Source organism: Lycorma delicatula, chromosome 2 (genome assembly GCF_047948215.1).
Source record: "Lycorma delicatula isolate Av1 chromosome 2, ASM4794821v1, whole genome shotgun sequence".
NCBI classification, from domain to species: Eukaryota; Metazoa; Arthropoda; class Insecta; order Hemiptera; family Fulgoridae; genus Lycorma; species Lycorma delicatula.
This window is the reverse complement of record NC_134456.1, coordinates 114,798,804-114,817,487: the sequence shown is the minus strand read 5'-3', so window position 1 is coordinate 114,817,487 and position 18,684 is coordinate 114,798,804. Positions and strand designations below refer to the sequence as shown.

Here is an 18,684-nt window from a genome sequence, read left to right as displayed (position 1 = left end):
ATAATTGGCTCGCACCTAAGCTTGCATAAACGTTTTTCACAAAAACTAGCCTACATTATTTTGAAAAGTAAACAAAAAAACAGCATTTAATAACTTGCAAAAAAATGCTAATAAACACAGATTTCAATTTAATAAAGAATATATGTTCGATCACAACTTAAAGGAAAACTAAAATCACTGCGACTTAAAGTAGCACAGATAAGAAAACTAGAACAGAACACCTTATTTCGTACAGAAAAACAAACATATTAACATTTACTTGAAAAATATTTTGTCATTATTATTCTAACATATACCAAAAAAAGAAAAGTAATAATAATGCGATCTCATTACATATGTATTATGTATGTAGGAAAAAGATGGCATCTTTTCTTTAATATCTTGGTTCCTAATGGTTTGCCCTTTTCTTAAAGTTTAATTTTGGCAGTTATCTGTTCTTCTTCTGCCAATACTGTAGCTCTCAACCTTTTCCTTGTTTTTTAATTTATGCTTGCATTTTCCTTTTCAGGGGTCTATTTTGTTATTCTCGAGAGAAGTTTTTTATTTTTTCTAAAAGACATTCTACATAATGTCTTCTAGAGCTTCTCACTGTAGTGAGAATATTTTTGGTAATGAAAACATTCTCCTTCCCTCAGCATCTACAATTGCATAAAATCTTTTTATTGATAAATTATTCTTTTGTGCAAATTCTCCATAAGAGATTTGTTAATGGAAAAGTCACCTCTGAAAATGCATTTCTCTAACATTTTTATAATTTTTTCTAAAAATTCCTGACTTCCTGCATGTAGGAAACATGCAACAGTAATATTAAAAAATATTTCAATTATACTACAATATAATTGAGAATATAAAACTTCCTGCTCCCAGGTGGAAGATAATAAATAACCCCCCCAAAAAAATTAAGTTACCAATGTGGTTGAATGTTGATTGGTGGGACACTATTTTTTTTGACACATTTTAAAGTTGACTGTAAAATAAATCTGTTCTTATTATGATTCTTATTGTTGTGGTTCAGCTGGTCCCACAAACATTATAAACAAACAGAATGTAAATAGTAAACAAACAAGCATTTCACAATATCATCCATGTCCCCAACTTGAAGAGGTTGTTTCAAAATACCACATAAATATACACAAATAATGATGACATTAAACAAGTTAATGTCTAATTTTTTTCTTAAAGGAAAATTGGCAAAAACATGTATGTTAATTGGTCTCTTCAATACACCATTTGAAGTCTTGATAGTGACCGGCCAAACCTTGTTAATCTTCTTTTGGATGAAGTTCTACAATGCCAGCCATTTTCCATTGTAAAGGGGGAAGAGAGTCTTGCTTGATGATAATCTTATCACCAATGCTTAGAGTAGGTTATGAAGTGGTCCACTTCTTCCTCTGCTGTAGTCCATTTAAGTAGTCTCACGAATGAGGTAGTTTATTCAAGTTGCCAATGAGATAGACTATGGAAGATTCAGTATTAGTTGTGAGTACATCACAGATTAAGAAGGTAGAAGGAGTTAAAGGAGAAAGATCGGTTGGGTTATCTGACAAAGGAACTAATGGGCTTGAATTTATGCATGCCTCTACCTATGTTAATAATGTTACAAACTGAACGTAAATTAAAACTGATGTCTTTATGATATGTTTTAGGTGTGTTTTGACAAGTATGACTAAGGACTCCCATAAACCTTCAAAATGTGGAGCCTTGGGTGGTATGAAATGCTATGTTATCCCCGCTTGGTATAGGGAGGTTAAGATATAACTCTTGAATTCCTCGTTCTTCTGTAACTCAGCTAGTTCTATCAGTTCTTGCTGAGCACCAACACAATCAGTACCGTTATCCAAGTACATATTTTTGGATTTCCTCAGTCTTGACATAAATATTTGAAGTGCTGCCAACAAAGACTCTGTAGCAAGATCTTCTACCAGTTCTAAATTTAAAGCCTTTGTACTAAAGCAAATGAAAAGTGCAATAAAACATTTTACTGGTGTAGCTCCTCTTCGTTTAGTTAATTTAAGATGAAATGGACCACAATAGTCTACACCCGAGGTATAGAAAGGACGAGGTGATGTTTGAACTCTTGATCTTGGTAAATCACCTGTAATTTGTGTCTGAAGTTTTGGATTTACCTTGAAGCATGTTATGTATTGATGGAAGATTTTACTAGCTAAACTCCTGCCACTGATCGGCCAATATTTTTGACAAATAATGTTTAACAATTACTGTGGCCCTGCATGAAGCGTTTTGATGTGAAAATGTCTGGCAATCAAATCAGTAAATATATGACTCTTTGGTAAGACGATCGGGTGAATCTGATCTGGAGTTAAATCTGAATGCTGTAATCTTCTACCAACTCGTATTACATTGTTTATATTTAAGAATGGACTTAGAGAAATGAGTTTGCTGGTTTTGGTTGTCGTTTTCCTATCTGCAATTGTTAAGCTCACTTGGAAATGATTCCCTTTGCACAATCATCACCAAAGCACACTCTGCTTATCGAAGTTCAGAAGCTGATAATGGGCTGCGAAGGCACAAATTTTGTGCTCGAGAGTTAATAAAGCAAAAACAGTAATTCAACACATGTTGAGCCCTTTTAAAATTAGAAAAATTATTTATATTATTCATTTGGTTTTCAGCTGTAACACAAGATAACACTGTACGACACGCTCTGGAGTTTGTTCGCCAATTGGTAGACTAACTGGCTCTTCTGGGGATTCTTGTGACCTACACAAGAATGAGGGCCCCTTCCAATACAAGTCCGCCTTTGTAATCTCATCTGGCGTTAAGCCTCTCGACAGACAGTCAGCAGGATTGTTTTGACTCTTCAAATGCTTTCACGAACTAATGTCGGTGTTAGTTTGTATCTTAAGATACCTTATTAGAACCAAATGTTGTCCAATGAGAAGAAGGAACTTTAATCCATGCTAATGTTATAGTCGAATCAGTGTAATATGAAATCGAATCAACTTGAAGATGTAATGTATTAACAGTTGATTTGCATAGTTCAGATAATAACAAAGCGCCATACAACTCTAGTCTGGATAACAAAATTTTCTTTAATGGTGAAACACGAGAATTTGACGTGACTAAATTAACAGTGATGATTCCATCATGGTCAGTACACACACTTGAGATATATACAGCCACCATATGCAGATTCTGAGGCATCTGCGAATCCATGTATCTCTAACTTCAGAACATCTTTCTGTTTAGGGACTATGGCCCTTTGGACTTGAATGTTTGATAGCATATGAAATGATAACTGAAACTGAGTCCACTCTAAGTAATTCATCAGGTATCTTTTCATCCCATCCTAGTGAATAGGACCACAATTTTTGCATTATAAATTTTGTGGTTAACATTACTGAACCTATGATTCCAAGGGGATCGAACATCCTTTCTGACTGCTGACAAAATAGTGCGTTTCGTTGTTTTTACAGCTGCATTTTCTTCACGAAAAGAAAATTTAAATACCTTGTCTTGAATTCCACAGAAGACCCAGTATCTTCATAGTAGTGTCTTGAACGATCTCAACGCAACCCTTAGCCACATCTTCTAATGGAATGTCAGATAGAATGTCTGGATTGTTAGCGCTCCACTTTCTCAGATGAAAACCGCTTTGATGAAGCAGATCACTTAAATCACGTTGTAGTTGTTTTGCTTCTTTTCTTTGCTTATAACATCTGGCTCAGTCATAACATCATACACATAAAAATCCTCTAAGACTACCTTGAATACAACTGGAAAGGTGGATTCTTCATCCAATGCTACTGCTTTAGAGTTCTTGTTGCTAGGTAAGGAGCACTAGCGGTGCCGTAAGTGATTGTCAGCAATTTAAATGTTTTAATAGGATCTTCTAGCTGGTCTCTCCAAAAGATTAGTTGTAAATTTTATTGAGCTGATTGATGTTAACCTGAGTATACATTTTTTCAATATCTGCTGTTACAACATATGGATGTGTTCTGAATCTTTATACAATACTGACAAAATTTGATTGTATTGTTGGACCTACGATTGAGATGTCATTCAATGAAACACTGGAGCTTGCTTTTGATGCATCAAAAACTACCCGTAATATGGTGGTCGTGGCATCTTCTCTTAACACTGTGATGCGGAATGTAATAAGCCTTCGACAAATTATCTTCAGTAATTGTAATTTCCTTCATATGTCCTAGCTTTTCATATTCCTTCATGAATTGGATGTATTGTGAACGCATCTCTGGGTTAATGGATAAACGCCTCCCAAATGATAAAAATCTTCTGAATACAGAATCCTTTGATTCACAGAGCTCACAAATATCACCTTTCACAGGAATTTGCAGACAGTACCTTCCAAGATCATCCCCGAAGATTATATTTATATAGAAGTCTTTGCACAGTTTGTTGTTTTCAGTGTACTACCTTTCAAAGCAACCGTCTTCTATGTCCCAAAACTTCTGTATGGTTTTATTGATGTCATCCAGCATAGATAGATGGCAAACTGTAGTTATGTTCGACATAATATTGGTCGTTACCTTGCTGGAAATGATCCAACGAAGCACTGTATTTTGAAGGGTTGTAGATGAATCATGAAGTTTTAGTCTTCAGTCACATAGCAAGTCGAAAAATAATTCTGCTCCAAATGAGCAGGTCAAATGAACATTAGGTGAAATTTTCATGTCTGATTTTTCAATTGACAAAGTGGGTAAATGTTTGGTAATAGATGTTAGGACTATATAATCAATAGTGAAGGAAAATGTATTAAATCTTGAGTTAATGACACAGTGAACAACCTTATAAGTTTTGGTAATGGATGTTCGAATTCCATTCACTTCTAGACACATTTGTAAATGGCAAGCCTAGTTTTCTGACTGCCTTCTAAAATTTGACTGTGACCCTAAATCTAATTGTGCACAACCAAGATGAGAGAGCCACTCTATGATCGAGAACAGATACTAGGGCAGTAGACAGTAACAGTGAAGAAGGAACAACTTGGCACGATATACATGATGTGGACACAATTGATTGATTTTGACTACTGGATTCAGCCTTGGAAACTGATGTATTTGATTCAGGATACAAAGATTTATTTGTCCTTTCTGAATAATGCAATAATGTATTGTGACATTTACCACAAAGTTCACATGAGCCTGCAGCACAATTTTTTATTTTACAATTACCAAAACAAAGGCAATTAAAAAGCACAGTCCTAACTTCTGCACTTCCCTTTCTCTATCATTAATGGATAATGATTTGAACTTATCACATAAATACAATGGGTGAGAATTGTCACATAATGAACATTTCTTTATAGAAGATAAGAAATTAGACGTGGATATATTATTTTTTTGAATTTTACTTGAGTTTTGATTGGGAATTTCCGGTTTGAGATTGTTTTAATAAGCTAGATAAGGTTTAGATTTAGCAGCTTCTATGATCGATATCTTTTCTGTAGAAAATTATTAAATCAAATAAAACAGGCACATTGTTAGAATCTAACTCTGATTCCCACTGATGGCGAGTAGTTTTATACAACTTGCTGATAATCAAGTGAATTATTAGTGTCCCAGTGTTCAGTGAGTTGACCTAATGTATGAAGGGCATGCACATGTTTTTGTACATCGTAAATTAATTTTCTCAAATTAGAACTACACTCTTTGTGTAATTTATTTAGATTGAAAATGGCTGAGACATGTTTTTTGATTTAATAGCTTTTGTTTTCAAACCTCTCCACTAAGTGGTCCCAAGCAACTTTATAATTTTCAGATGACCCTTCTAGAGATTGTAAGACACTGGTAGCACAATCTCTTAAGACAATTTGAGGTAGTGAAATTTCTGACAATAAGACAGATTTGGATTGTCTGAATTAATGATTTAAAACTGTCATGGAATGATGACCATTCGTCATAGTCTCCTGAAAATTTGAGCAGCTTGATAGCTGGTAAGGAAAAGCAGGGATAAGTCCAACTTGACTCGTTAATTTCATCGGTTGTTTCATGTTTTACACCGATAGTGTTAGCCATAGTGAGCTGCTGAATTTTAGTTTGGGCTTGCATTGTTAACTGATAGAATGAATCTTCAAATTGAGCCCTATCATCATCATGGCATTAAGAATCATCTAAGCTGTCGATTCCGGTTTGAATTTTTTCAAAATCCAATAACAGTTATTGTAATTTAACTAACCTGAATTTAAGCTGAGTAACATCATCTGATTTAACTAAGTAACTCTCGAATCTTGTCATTTGTCCCTTAACTACACCTCATATTTTAATTAACAGCTTTAACAGTTCTGAATCCTCCACTTACAATGAATAATCCTCCATTGTTCACAACTGGTTATATATGACAACTGGTCAACAACTGGTTATGTATTATTATATGACAAGAGTAATAACTATGTTTAACACAGCACAAGTTTGATGATTGGGTAGAGGCATGCACATGAAAATGAATAATTAAAAATATGAAAAAGAGAATGATTAAAAATAGGCTATGATTTATCTGAATTCTGGTCACAGGGCGTTGCTGAACGATGTCAGTGTAGGCTGTATGCAGTACCCAACATTGCATGTAATTCGTAATGAAATGTGTTAATGTGTTTCACAAACACATTAACACTATCCGGGTCAGTCGGACCAAAATGTGGTTGAATGTTGATTAGTGCAACACTATTTTTGCACTGTTTTTTTGACACATTTTGTAGTGGATTGTAAGATAAATCAGTTCTTATTGCTGTGGCTCAACTGATCCCACACACGTTATAAACACACAGAATGTAAATAGTAAACAAATAAAGCATTTCACAATCTCATCCAATCTATTAATGTTGTAATGGACCATTATTCACAAAGTGTTTCTTTTATAAAAAAAATTAGCGATATAACTATTCTTGAATGACAGTATAAACATCTTACAAAAGAAACGAAGAAAATAAAATTCCCTTAAGATACTTTTCATTTACCTTTTAATCCCAACTGTAAATAATTTCATTGATGAGTTTTACAAAAAGTAAAACACTTTTAAGAAAACGTTTAAATTACTTGTTTTCAGAGTATATTTTGATGGAATGTAATCAGGAAAGAATTTTGCTCCCAAACATCTTTGCTGTGCTATTATACGGTTTCTTTGTCATTGAAATTGTAAGAAACATTGATCAGCAGATCTTGTAATTTCTATAAAGTCATTTATAATAAATAGCTCTCAAAAAATCTGGATTCACAATTACACATTTTGAAATCAAAGCTTTAATAAAAAGAATCTCTAATTGTATTGCCTGAGATTTTTCTTCAGAGCTGTTTTCAGACATTTCAAGAATAATTTACAAAGTAAGACTAAATCATTAAGCACTTATAAATGGCACTTGCCATCATTATGGACCAGTAATATGAACATGTGTGATCCTGAATTTGATAAAATAACCTCATTTCTGCCATTAAAAAAAACAACAGGAAATCCATATAGCACACTACAGTTTTCTTGGCTGATTGCTTGACATATCATCCATCCCTGTTCATAAATCTCATATGTATTTTTAAAGCTGCTTTTTCCAAAGAACTGGTCCTTCACAGAGGTGTGTACTATAAAAAAATGCAACACTTTGAATTATGTTTAAAACAAACAGAAGACATCATCACTAAACAAATAGGAAAAAAAGCGTACCACTTGTTTATTATTCAAAATGGTAAATCCATATAAAACATCAAATGAAAGGAAGATATTCTTATGCTTTTAATAACATCATATTTAAATATGATGTTCAGTATATTTTCAAATATACTTCTGTTAAGTTTCTTTCTAAAGTATTGCTTTTAAAAATTACACTTATCATGAAAATATTATTGTAACAATAATACACAGTAGGTCTGAAAAATTCCCAAACTAGATTTCTGTAGTCAATACAAGTAGCACCATCTCTCGGACAGCTATGTAGTACGATGTCTGATGAGTGTGTGTATAAAATTTCATAACGCCTGTCTTGAGTTATATTCGGCCACATACGTTGGGTTCATGTGACCTTGTGCAAGCCTGCGACATGGAACAAAGAAATGCGATAAAATTTTGTGTTCAAAAATTTTTTGTTGAAACTTATTCTATGATACAACTAGTGCCAGGTGATGAAGCCACATATACTACAACATATACGGTGTAAGCTATTTAAAGACTGTAGAAAGTCATTGGATGACGACAAACTAGCAGGAGGCCGTCAACAGTTGTTCACAATGAAAACGTTGTGAAAGTGCAAGCCCTCCTACACAAACAACCTCATCTTACCCTTTGGGCCACAGCAGAAGAGCTAAACATCAGTAAAGATGTGATATGTAGAATTCTAACAGAAAAAATGAACTGCCGAAAGGTTTACTCTCGTTTTGTTCTTGACAGAACAAAAACAGGTGCATCTTTCTTGCACTCAAGACTTAGTTGAAACTGCTAATAGTGACCCAAATTTTTTGAAAACAATCGTAACTGGGGATAAAGCTGCTTCATGTATGATCCACAAACTAAGCATAAATCCATTGCTTGGATGAGTCCTGGAGCACAAAAACCAGTGAAAGTCAGGCAGCAAAAAAAAAAAAAAAAAAAAACGATGTTGATTGCCTGATTCATCATGGATTTGTCCCAAATGGTAAACCGTGAATCCTAAATTCTATTTGTTAGTAATGAAATGCCTGATGCATTGCATCGAATCCGGCCCGAGTACCAGGATGCAGGCAGTTGGAGTCTCTTGCACAACAATGCCCCGGCACACACAGCAACAGATTTAACACATTATTATGCCGTAAATCAAATCACCATCTTATCCCACCAACCCTATTCACCTGACTTGGCTCCCAGCAGACTATTTCTGTTCCTGAAACTCAAGTTGAAGATCCGGCCATCCAAAGGGCTTGCACTGAATAGTTGAAGGTGATCCCACAAAGTGATTTCTCCAGAGCGTTTGGGAGACACTACCGACGATGCAATGAGTACATAACTAGAGAGCTGATGCGAGTAAATTCATTTATCTTTAAATCTGTATTTTTGTTTAATTTAGTTCGGGAACTTTTCAGATATACTGTGTAATGCTTTTAATAAAAAATTAACTGTCTTTAGGTAACTGAGCATACTAAATAACAAATAGAACTTCAAAACAGAAAAGTACAGATATCTTTCTCATATTTATTCCTTTCTCTGATTATTTGAAGTAACAACATCTTGGAAAACAACTGGATGTAGAGGTTTATAATCTAAATCTTCTTTATTTCAAATATAGGAATTTCTAAAGTAGTGAAAAAATGAATAAATTTCACAGCAAGATTATTACATTAGAGTAGATGTGAACAGTGGATGTGGCATGTTGTCAATCGACTCATGAATAAATTAGTTTGTTGCTTCAAGCATACTGAAACCATTTCCTTAACTATTTTCAAAATTTGTACAACTGTTTTATTACCTTTTCGTACATTAAAATTACTAAATATCAATAAAACATTTTTTTTAAATAAAAAAAAAAAAAAAACAACTGATATTTATTCATGCAAAATTGTAATACTTTACAATAATGATAAAATGTAAACATTTAAAGAATAATTAAATTAATACAACATGTTTTCTTTCACTCAACAATCACATGGATGACTTAATAAAATAATTTAAATTACAAGAACAGAGATTTCTATGTTTTTTTATGAATGAAATAATATTTCAGAAGACACAAAACTAAACAGAAGTTAAAAGTGACAGTCAAAAATTCAAGAATCAAAAGAACTGTTAATAAGTTTTATTAATAGCAATGTTTTGCGTAAATGCTTAAGGAAAATATACCTTTTCCTTTTAACATTTTTATATATTTAAATTGTGCTAGTTTGTAAGAATATACTGAAATTAACTTGCTATTTAACTATATTGTGCTTTAAATAGACAGAACTAAATTTTTATATCTCAAAACATTTAAAGCCAAGTTAAGATACTTATTTCTCTGGAGAAAACCTGAACACGAACTGGAAGAGGTCGATACTATTGTTATTACTTTACTGTAGAAACGTAAGATAAAGTGAATAAAATAAAATGCAAACTATTTTTCAATAAAATTTTGTAAGGATGCTATCTTCGTCGTTCACCTTTCTGCGTTTTTCTTTTTTCTTTTCTTTCCTGTTGCTCCTTTTTTTGTTTTTCACTAAAACAAATATTTAAAATAATTTAAGATCCTCCAAAAGACATAAAATCCTACCAAATTAATTACTTCTAAAATATGTAATATTTAAAATGATAGTTTTCTTCCTCACCACATGTCTATAATATGTGTAATGTTTAAATGAACAGTAATTGTTTAGAAAGATTATGCACATTCACAAGTCAATAATCTTATAGTTATGGTCATTGTCGTTAATCATTAATAAACAAAAAATAGTGCCATTCTACTGTAGGTTTTAAATTTTACAATCTTTTTGTTGTAATAATAATGATGATGAATGTTTTTTCCTTTTTTTTTAATATACAAGAAGGGAATAAAGTCAATTATGATACACAAACATTAGTATTCAAATAACTATATTTTTATACGGATATGATTCACATAAAGCAACAAAATAACACCTTTCACCTGAATTACATCCCTTGTAAGTTACACAGTACCATCACCAAAAATTTCATAATTCAGCATTGCAAAAGTGTAACATACATTACTTTCAAGATTAAATATTGGTTATTGTATACAATTACTGATTCAGCCTAACAATCAGCCAATTAAATATTAAGGTTAATTAAATAAGATTAGCAAGCAAAGCGGTTAAGTTATGTTTGCTGATATCAAATGAAGTTCAGAAACTTGCTTCATTTCATTTTTGTAATTTAATCGCGTTATGTTTTATTCAATCTATCAATAACTGAAATTAGTAGACACAAATTTCAATGAAGTATATTTAAGAACTAATAATAACAATTTAATACAAATTATACTAAAAAGGAAAAATGATAACACAGGAGCATTTAATACAGATCCAAAACATTACCAGTCGCTGTTACAAGAATATCTAATTTTTTTATTTTTTATTTTAAAATCTTTACAATAAGAGACACATTTTTTATGAACAATCACACAGTGAAAACAAAAACATAAGCCAAGATTATTGAATATGCGTCATCTTTATAAATAATTACCAAATTAACATAATGCTCAGACTTTGCTGAAAATTAAGAAATTTTCAAGCTTAACATAGTTATATCTTAAATTTAAATACCATCTCCTTCTGGTAAGGCTTTTATCCAACTAGATGCACAAATAATTACCGTTATTCTCAAAAACACATGTAATGTAGCATGTATATCTATCCATATGCATGTGAGCCTCTGTGAATGGGAAAAAAATTTATGAAAAGTATAACTGCAAAATTTATCTTAACATTGATTGACCTGCTTGGAAAAACAGATGGTTAGTTAATACCTAACAGTGGTTCATCAGTCTACTGTAGAATGTACAACACAATGAAATAACTTCACAGAATATACTTTCAATAAAAATTTTAGAAAAATAAGGCAAAAATCACACAAGGCTAGTGAGAAAGATTTGAGAAATGTTAAAAATATCTGTTACCATTTGTGACAACTGTTAAGTTATACCACAGACAGCAATATAACAGCTAACTATAATAGTCAATAAAGTATTTTAATTAGTAAGAACTGTTAATCTGCTGTGACAAAATAATAAATTTCCTCAAAATAACATTTAAGACAAGACTATGCAACAAAAAAAATCCAAGATTTATCAAGGAGATTAGAGTTTAGTAATAATTAAATGGAACTTAATCATCTGGGGATTACTCGGATTTACTAATAATTTGGATTGTTTGAAGGATTACCATCACAATGAGCTGGAAACAGCAAAATTATGCAGCTAATGATGAATCACAAACACAAATGTAGATAAACCCCTTCATCAGCTTACATACATTTTTAGGAATCTGTCAAGTGTCATATATTAAGCACTAAAAAATAGGATAACACTACTTAGAAAAATATATAAAAGGAGAATTTGTTTATGAAAAATATATCCTAAACACATTCTTGATAATGTTTATATTATAATAGAATTTTTAAGAAACATTTCAAGATGAAAAATCGATTTACATTTTTATTATTTGATAATACAATTATGTTATCGGATAATGTTAAATGGAAAAAAAGTTAATTTTTTAACTTTTAACAGAGAAAATATGAAAGGATTGAATTACTAAAGAAGGGGGATCAGATTACCAAAAAGGAGGTTAATTGTATTGATATAAATAAAGCTTACCGATCTTCTTTGTCTTTCTCTTTCTTCTTTTGACTATCTAATTTGGCCTTCTCTCTTTTCTCTTTTTCAGCTTGCTGAACCGCAGAGGCATTAGTGTTTCGAAACAATCCATTTTCCTTTCCTTCTCCTCCTCCTCCCCCTCCACCACCACCACCACCGCCTCCTCCACCAACACCACCACCACCACCATCATCTCCTTCACCATCATCACTTTCCTTATCAGACGTCTGAGGACAAAAACAAGTTTTTACTATTACACCATAAAATTAAAAAGCATGTTATCTGTATTCTAAAAATAATGCTTATGAAAACTATTATTAAAAATCATAACTCAAGTCTAACAATAAATAAATAATCTCATTCCAACAAGGATAGACTTGTTTACATTAATTGTATTCCAATGATCGCTACTACCTGGGTCTTTTGCGGCTCTAGCTCTAGGCCCTTCGATTTTAGCCAGGCACTCACCCACCTTATTGATGTATTAGCTTTCTCTTTAACATCATCTTCTGTGGATCCAGTTACTAACATAGCTAAATCATCAGCATATGCAACTAATGAAACTTCTTCAAATCTCAGTCTCAGCAGTCTGTCAAAAGTGATGTTGCACAACAGGGGGCTTAATGCAGACCCCTGTGGGACACTACTCTGCATGACAAATCTCACCTCACCTTCTTCAGTATTGGCAATAAGTTCTCTCATGTATAGAAAGTCTGCAACTGTTGCTCTTAAGCAGGTGCTAATTCCTTTTTTTGCAGCTCTTCCATAACTACTGCCCATGGTACACTACTAGAAGCGTTTTTTTACATCTAGGAGGATCTGAAGTGGGATCTTCCTGGTCCTCCAAGTACCCTTCCTGCATATGTCAGCCCATTCAACTACTTTCCTGAGCGCACTGACAGTAGACCACTCTCTAATGAAGTCAAGTTGTGACAGAGAGACCTCCCGCCGCCCTCAGTTCTTCTTCAATCTTTTCAGCTAGAAATAATAATACCTTCCAGCTCTTTTATAATATCTTTCAACTAGAAGTAATATCTACTTATAATAGATGCACAATGAAATATAATATAAATAGCTAGAAAATATTTAAAAATTTTAAAAAGTTGCTTTATTATTATATTATTAATTAAACTCTCATATAATTTTGATTCATGTATTAATTTTAAATGATTAGTAATTTTGAAAATAAACAATGCTTTTATAAATTAACATATTAAAATAGATGCAAAGAAATTTAATATATCATAAAATATAATGTAGACAACTTGTTCAATAAACAAAAAGACAAATGACTAGAAAAAATATTATTTACTCAATGAAAATGAAACTAAGCTACATTTCAACATAATCCCTGGCTAAATTTAGATACTTGTTTTTATTTCAGTAGTGAAGAAATGTTTATCTTGGAAGTACAAGTAATTTTTATATCGCATTTTTGACCTATCATTGTTAGTAAACTTGGTCCATGTAAAAAACTCTATAGACCAAACAAAAAAAAAAATCTCACTTAGTGAGATCGGAACTATTAGATAGATGTGACAACACTCTGAAACAGATTTTTGAACAGCATTCCATGTTTTTTGAGCACTATAAGACAGGCATTATGCAAAAGAATTTTGAGAGAACCAGGATAATTATTTTTGTGGATTTTCTGTATTTTCCAGGATGTCACATTAGTTCTTACAATTGAATATAGATTAGTGGTGATCCAACTAATCACCATAAATTGGATCTTTATAATCCCAAAACAACTTTACCAGCATGGGTTTTGAATTTTTTCCTGGTGGGTAAACTCAGAAGTTTCCACTCCATAATCTTGACTTTTGGATTCTGGCTCAAAATGATGAGTCCAATGGTTGAAAGTTAGTACGTGAATGTCTCAGACCCCACCTTTAACAGGTTTTGCAGTAATTCAGTTTATCATGGATAAAGGAATGAACAATGCCAATATTCTTTCTAAAAATCTCAGTAATTTTCAAAATTTATACGCATCTGTCCTTGTGAATAACATCAACAATGACATTTTCCAAACGTCATTCCAGTCTACTGCTACAATGATAATAGTGACACTTGTTTTGGCAGATTTAAAGTGGGTTCAATTCACTTAAAAAAGTTTGTACAATACACTATTTACATACTGTTTTAACAAGTGAATTTTACCTGGTTTTACAACTTCAGAAAGTAAACATTTTATGAGAGCATGCTGTTCTTCCACACTGTAGCAGAGCCATTCTAGCAAGGTGCTTTTTCATCTACTTATAACTGTATTTCTACTCCCCTCCGCAAGTGTCTGGCTATAACTGTTCAGTTATGTATGTTTTAAGGGGAGCTTAAAATAAAGAGGATACAATAATGAAAATTCTATTTGAACAGCTGATATTTTCTATGTTAGTCAGTAGCATTACCTTAAACATCAAACAGTTTCAGATTGTTCTATTAAGTTTTTCTGTTGTTGCAATTTATCTTTTAAATTATTAAACGACCTTAGTAATTCTATAGTTTCATGAAATTCCTCTAGGAAATAAGTTTATAAATTTGAAATCCATGTTTGTATTTGTTTATGATGCACTTCTAAGAAAAAGGCATTGGCTAATTTTATATCTGCACAAAGTGTTGCTTTCTTCTGCATTAATATTATCTTGTCACGGCATTTGGCAGTTTTTTTTATTTCTGCTTTTATATTCTTCACAGAATTCAATTTTGAATGTTTTTTGTTAGAGCTAATAATCTAAATATATACTGGATTTAATACCATTAGACTTTTTAACAACTCAAATTTTTCCCTGTAAGAATCAAACTATTATACTAATAAAACTAACTTGCACTTTCCTGTAACGTTTATTTTTGTTATCCCATTTGTTTTTGAAGTATTTTCTGCATTTCATAATTTAAAAGTGACAGATCATTTAATGATAATACAGTGTTGATAATATCTTTATAACACAATCATTGCTTAACTTTCTAATTAAAAATATTTTTTTAGAGTTATTACAAATGTTTTATACATGTGAATTCCAGCTTTAGCTTTAAGTGTTTGGCAAAATGGACTAAAAAGTTTGTTTTACATTCTTTTAATAAATTTTCAGTTTCTGTAAAACCTTGTTTTGTTATAAATAAATACTAAACTTCTTATCTTAGTACTAATATTTAATCTATTTAATTGAAATGTTACAATTTGATTTACATATTGAATAATTGTTTCTAAAATTTCTTGGATTTAAATCTTCACACATTTATGTTGTGTTGACAGCAAATTAGGGTTATATTTTTACAGTTACTAGTAAATTTAAAGCCACTTACAAAAATACAAATAGAAGAGTGTCCTAAAACTGATCTTTGTGGAATATCAAAGCTGTAATTTGTAACCTCATATTTAAAGTTTACTCTTTCAAATTTGTTTTTAAACTACTACCTTTCATAATTATATTTTTTATTTTAGTAAAACATCCTTATTAACTATAATCAGATGCTTTCTGAAGTCCAAGAATATTGCTAATATGATATTATTTTCAAGAAAATAGTGAATTGTTATATATCGTTAATAAGCTGGAAAGTTGGTAACAGTTGATTTATTCCTTCAAAATTCAAACTGATTTTAAACATGTTATTCAAATCAAGCGAGACGGGGTAATATTCTATTATATATCATTTTTTCTTAAATGTTGACAAACTAAAAAAAACTTTCAACAGAATAACTTTGTTACAGGAATAAAATTTTTCACTCTTTCAGTTACTTAGTCCCTTTAGTTTTATGAATGAAAACTGGAATGATCTGTATAATCATTCATATTAAAATCATTCCAAGAGTGATTTTAACTTTTGATAAAGGATTAATAACAACAGAGCTAATGCAAATTTTAAGAACTATTGTAAACTACAGAACTAGACTTTAAGAATGTAACAAATGAAAATGCACTTAATTTTCATTGGTTAGGTTTAAAGAATATTTCAAATATATAAGAATGTAGCAATTCCTTTAAAACTACAGTTACAGAACAGAATTTATCATTACTTTGTTGTAAGCAGCAACAAAATTTTAAAATTAAGAAAAAATTTTCATATCCATAACACCATTAACTAATTGCAAAGATGTCATTTAAATAGCTTACGTTTTTATAACAAGAAAATAGTTATTAAAATAACTTTCATTATTTATAATGCAACAAACTTCTCTGGATAAATTTAATGAATTACATATTAATTCTTTTCTGTTGTTTACTAATTTTGAAAATTGTAATAAATTTTTAGTTTCTTATTGATATTTTTTTTCTAACAGCTATAAGATACAAATTTAACAACTTCCTTGTTTCCATACTGCACAATCTTTTTTTCTAGTTTTTCCTCATTATCTAATTTTTGCTAGAGATGGAAGTTTTGTTGTTATTGTTAAGATGGGGTGCACTTATTTACAAAGAAAACATCTGTTGAAAAAAAGCATAATAAAAAACCATCTTTAATCTAATCTAGTTACTGAGATAAATTAAATTTATTAAGATCAACTACATCTACATCTAAAATATATTTATTTGCTTATAGCAACACCTCCATCTCTTTTATTCTCCAACTTGTAGGCAACAACTAATCTTGTATTTGAATGTGTTATATAACAGCATCACACTAGTATTTGTGGATAATGTGTATTATTTAAGACATCCACTTAATGTTATTTAACTGAAGAATAAATTTATTCTTCAGTTCAATTTTTCAACCAGAAGAAATATGATGAAAAACAGATGCTCAGATAGGTCTGCTTTAGGCCTTTAATCTTATTCATTAAATCAATATATTTAATGGTGAAAAACTGAAATGTTTAAAGAAAAAAGTAAAGTAATAAAAAATTAAAACATTAGTAAGCACCATGTGTTTATTAGTAATGTTGCTGGTAAGAATTTATACAAAGAAAGAATATGTTTGAAAAAAATTAATTTATGCTGAATATATTGCTTTAAGGAAATCAATTATTATTACCAATACCATAAAATGAATAAGCTATTTATTTTAATTTATTTTTTACATCCCAGATCACAAATTACTGAGAAACATAGCATCTCATATAGGAATTATTTATTTATAAATTTATTGAAGAATAAATAAGTTTCGTCTGTTGATCAGCCTTTACAAAATAACCAACAGGAGTTTGTTACAAGAATTCCTTGACTGATGTTTGTGTTGTATACCATCAGTCTTTACATGGAAGAGATTTGAATTCAATTATTAGTTACACACCTAATATACATGCTTTTCTTTAATAAATCTAAAATAGTTTTTTTCTTTTACCGCCACTACTAAGATGAAGTCCAAGTTGTGTAAAATCATGTTAAGTTCATCAGATTTTATTAGGGTAACATTTTTAAATTTACATACAAATATTTACCTATAACTTTGCCAATTTCACTTCTTTATTTAGGCAAGACCAATGTGTTAAATCGTGCTGAAGTGGCACTTCAACAGCAAATTTTGTGTGCATGAGTTTCGGGAGTTTCAGCTTGTCTTCTGAATTAGTTTTAGAGGCAAATTCCAACCCTGACCGACTGAAAATACTGCAACCTTCCAGTTATTTTTCGTTTTCTTTAGTGGTTTTCTCTGAATGTTAGTCAGGATATAACACTCTAGCTTTTCAACACTTTTAGTAGCAACATCAGCAAGTGGGAAGAAAAAACTGTTCATGAAGATAAATGTGCAGTTTCCTTCATCATCCTTCATTCATCAGAATATGAAAAAAAAAGTGAAATGTTTAAAGTAAAAAGTAAAGTAATAAAAAATTAAAACATTAGTAGGCACCACGTGCTCATCAGTAATGTTGCTGGTTAAGAATTTATATAAATAAATAATATGTTTGAAATAAATTATGTTAAATTTATTGCATAAGCAATCACACTATTACCACAAAAAGAATATGCTATTTTTTTTATTCTTTTACATCCCAGATCACAAATTACTAAGAAACATAGTTGTCTCATATAGGAATTAGTTAGCTGATTAAATATATTCACTTTTGTTTTAGTGATTTATTATCTAAAAAATTTCATTACAGAATATATTGATACAGTTTTCATCTTATTTTCAGGATAATCTAACCTAGTTTTGTTTCTTAAATTAGCTACACTTGTGAATTACATTACTTACTCTTCAAAAAAATATACTTTTCTTATTAAATAACACATACTTCAAAACAATATAATTTTTAGATGTTTTTGTCATTCATTTTCAAAAGAACGAATGATTAAATCATCAAAATGATTTAAAATTTCAGGATAAATCATATCGTTTTAAAGTTCAGGATTTTAATAAATCAACAAAATGGTTATTTTTTTATTATTATATTGATTTAACGAATAAGATAAAGGCCTAAGACAGACCTATCTGAGCATCTATTTTTCTCATGTTTTAACTGGTTAAATTGTCTCATTTTATTTTTGAATCTTGTACATTAAAATGCT

The 18,684-nt window shown here is 30.8% G+C and overlaps 1 protein-coding gene across 2 annotated transcripts in view; it reads right to left on the bottom strand.

Annotated features, from left to right (window-relative positions):
• Positions 1 to 9,427: 9,427 nt before the first annotated feature.
• LOC142319150 (coiled-coil domain-containing protein 43) overlaps positions 9,428 to 18,684 on the bottom strand; it is a 30,104-nt gene continuing 20,847 nt past the window's right edge. Inside the window, exons 3-4 of one of the 2 annotated variants that reach the window (XM_075356116.1) lie at positions 12,245 to 12,471; positions 9,428 to 10,129 (exon numbers count right to left, since the gene is read on the bottom strand). In XM_075356116.1, the coding sequence (XP_075212231.1) occupies positions 10,057 to 10,129; positions 12,245 to 12,471 (300 nt within the window). In that variant the 3' untranslated portion in view covers positions 9,428 to 10,056. Of the gene's footprint in view, positions 10,130 to 12,244; positions 12,472 to 17,618; positions 17,942 to 18,684 lie in introns of those variants that run through there. The other variant, XR_012755114.1, reaches the window with a different exon arrangement.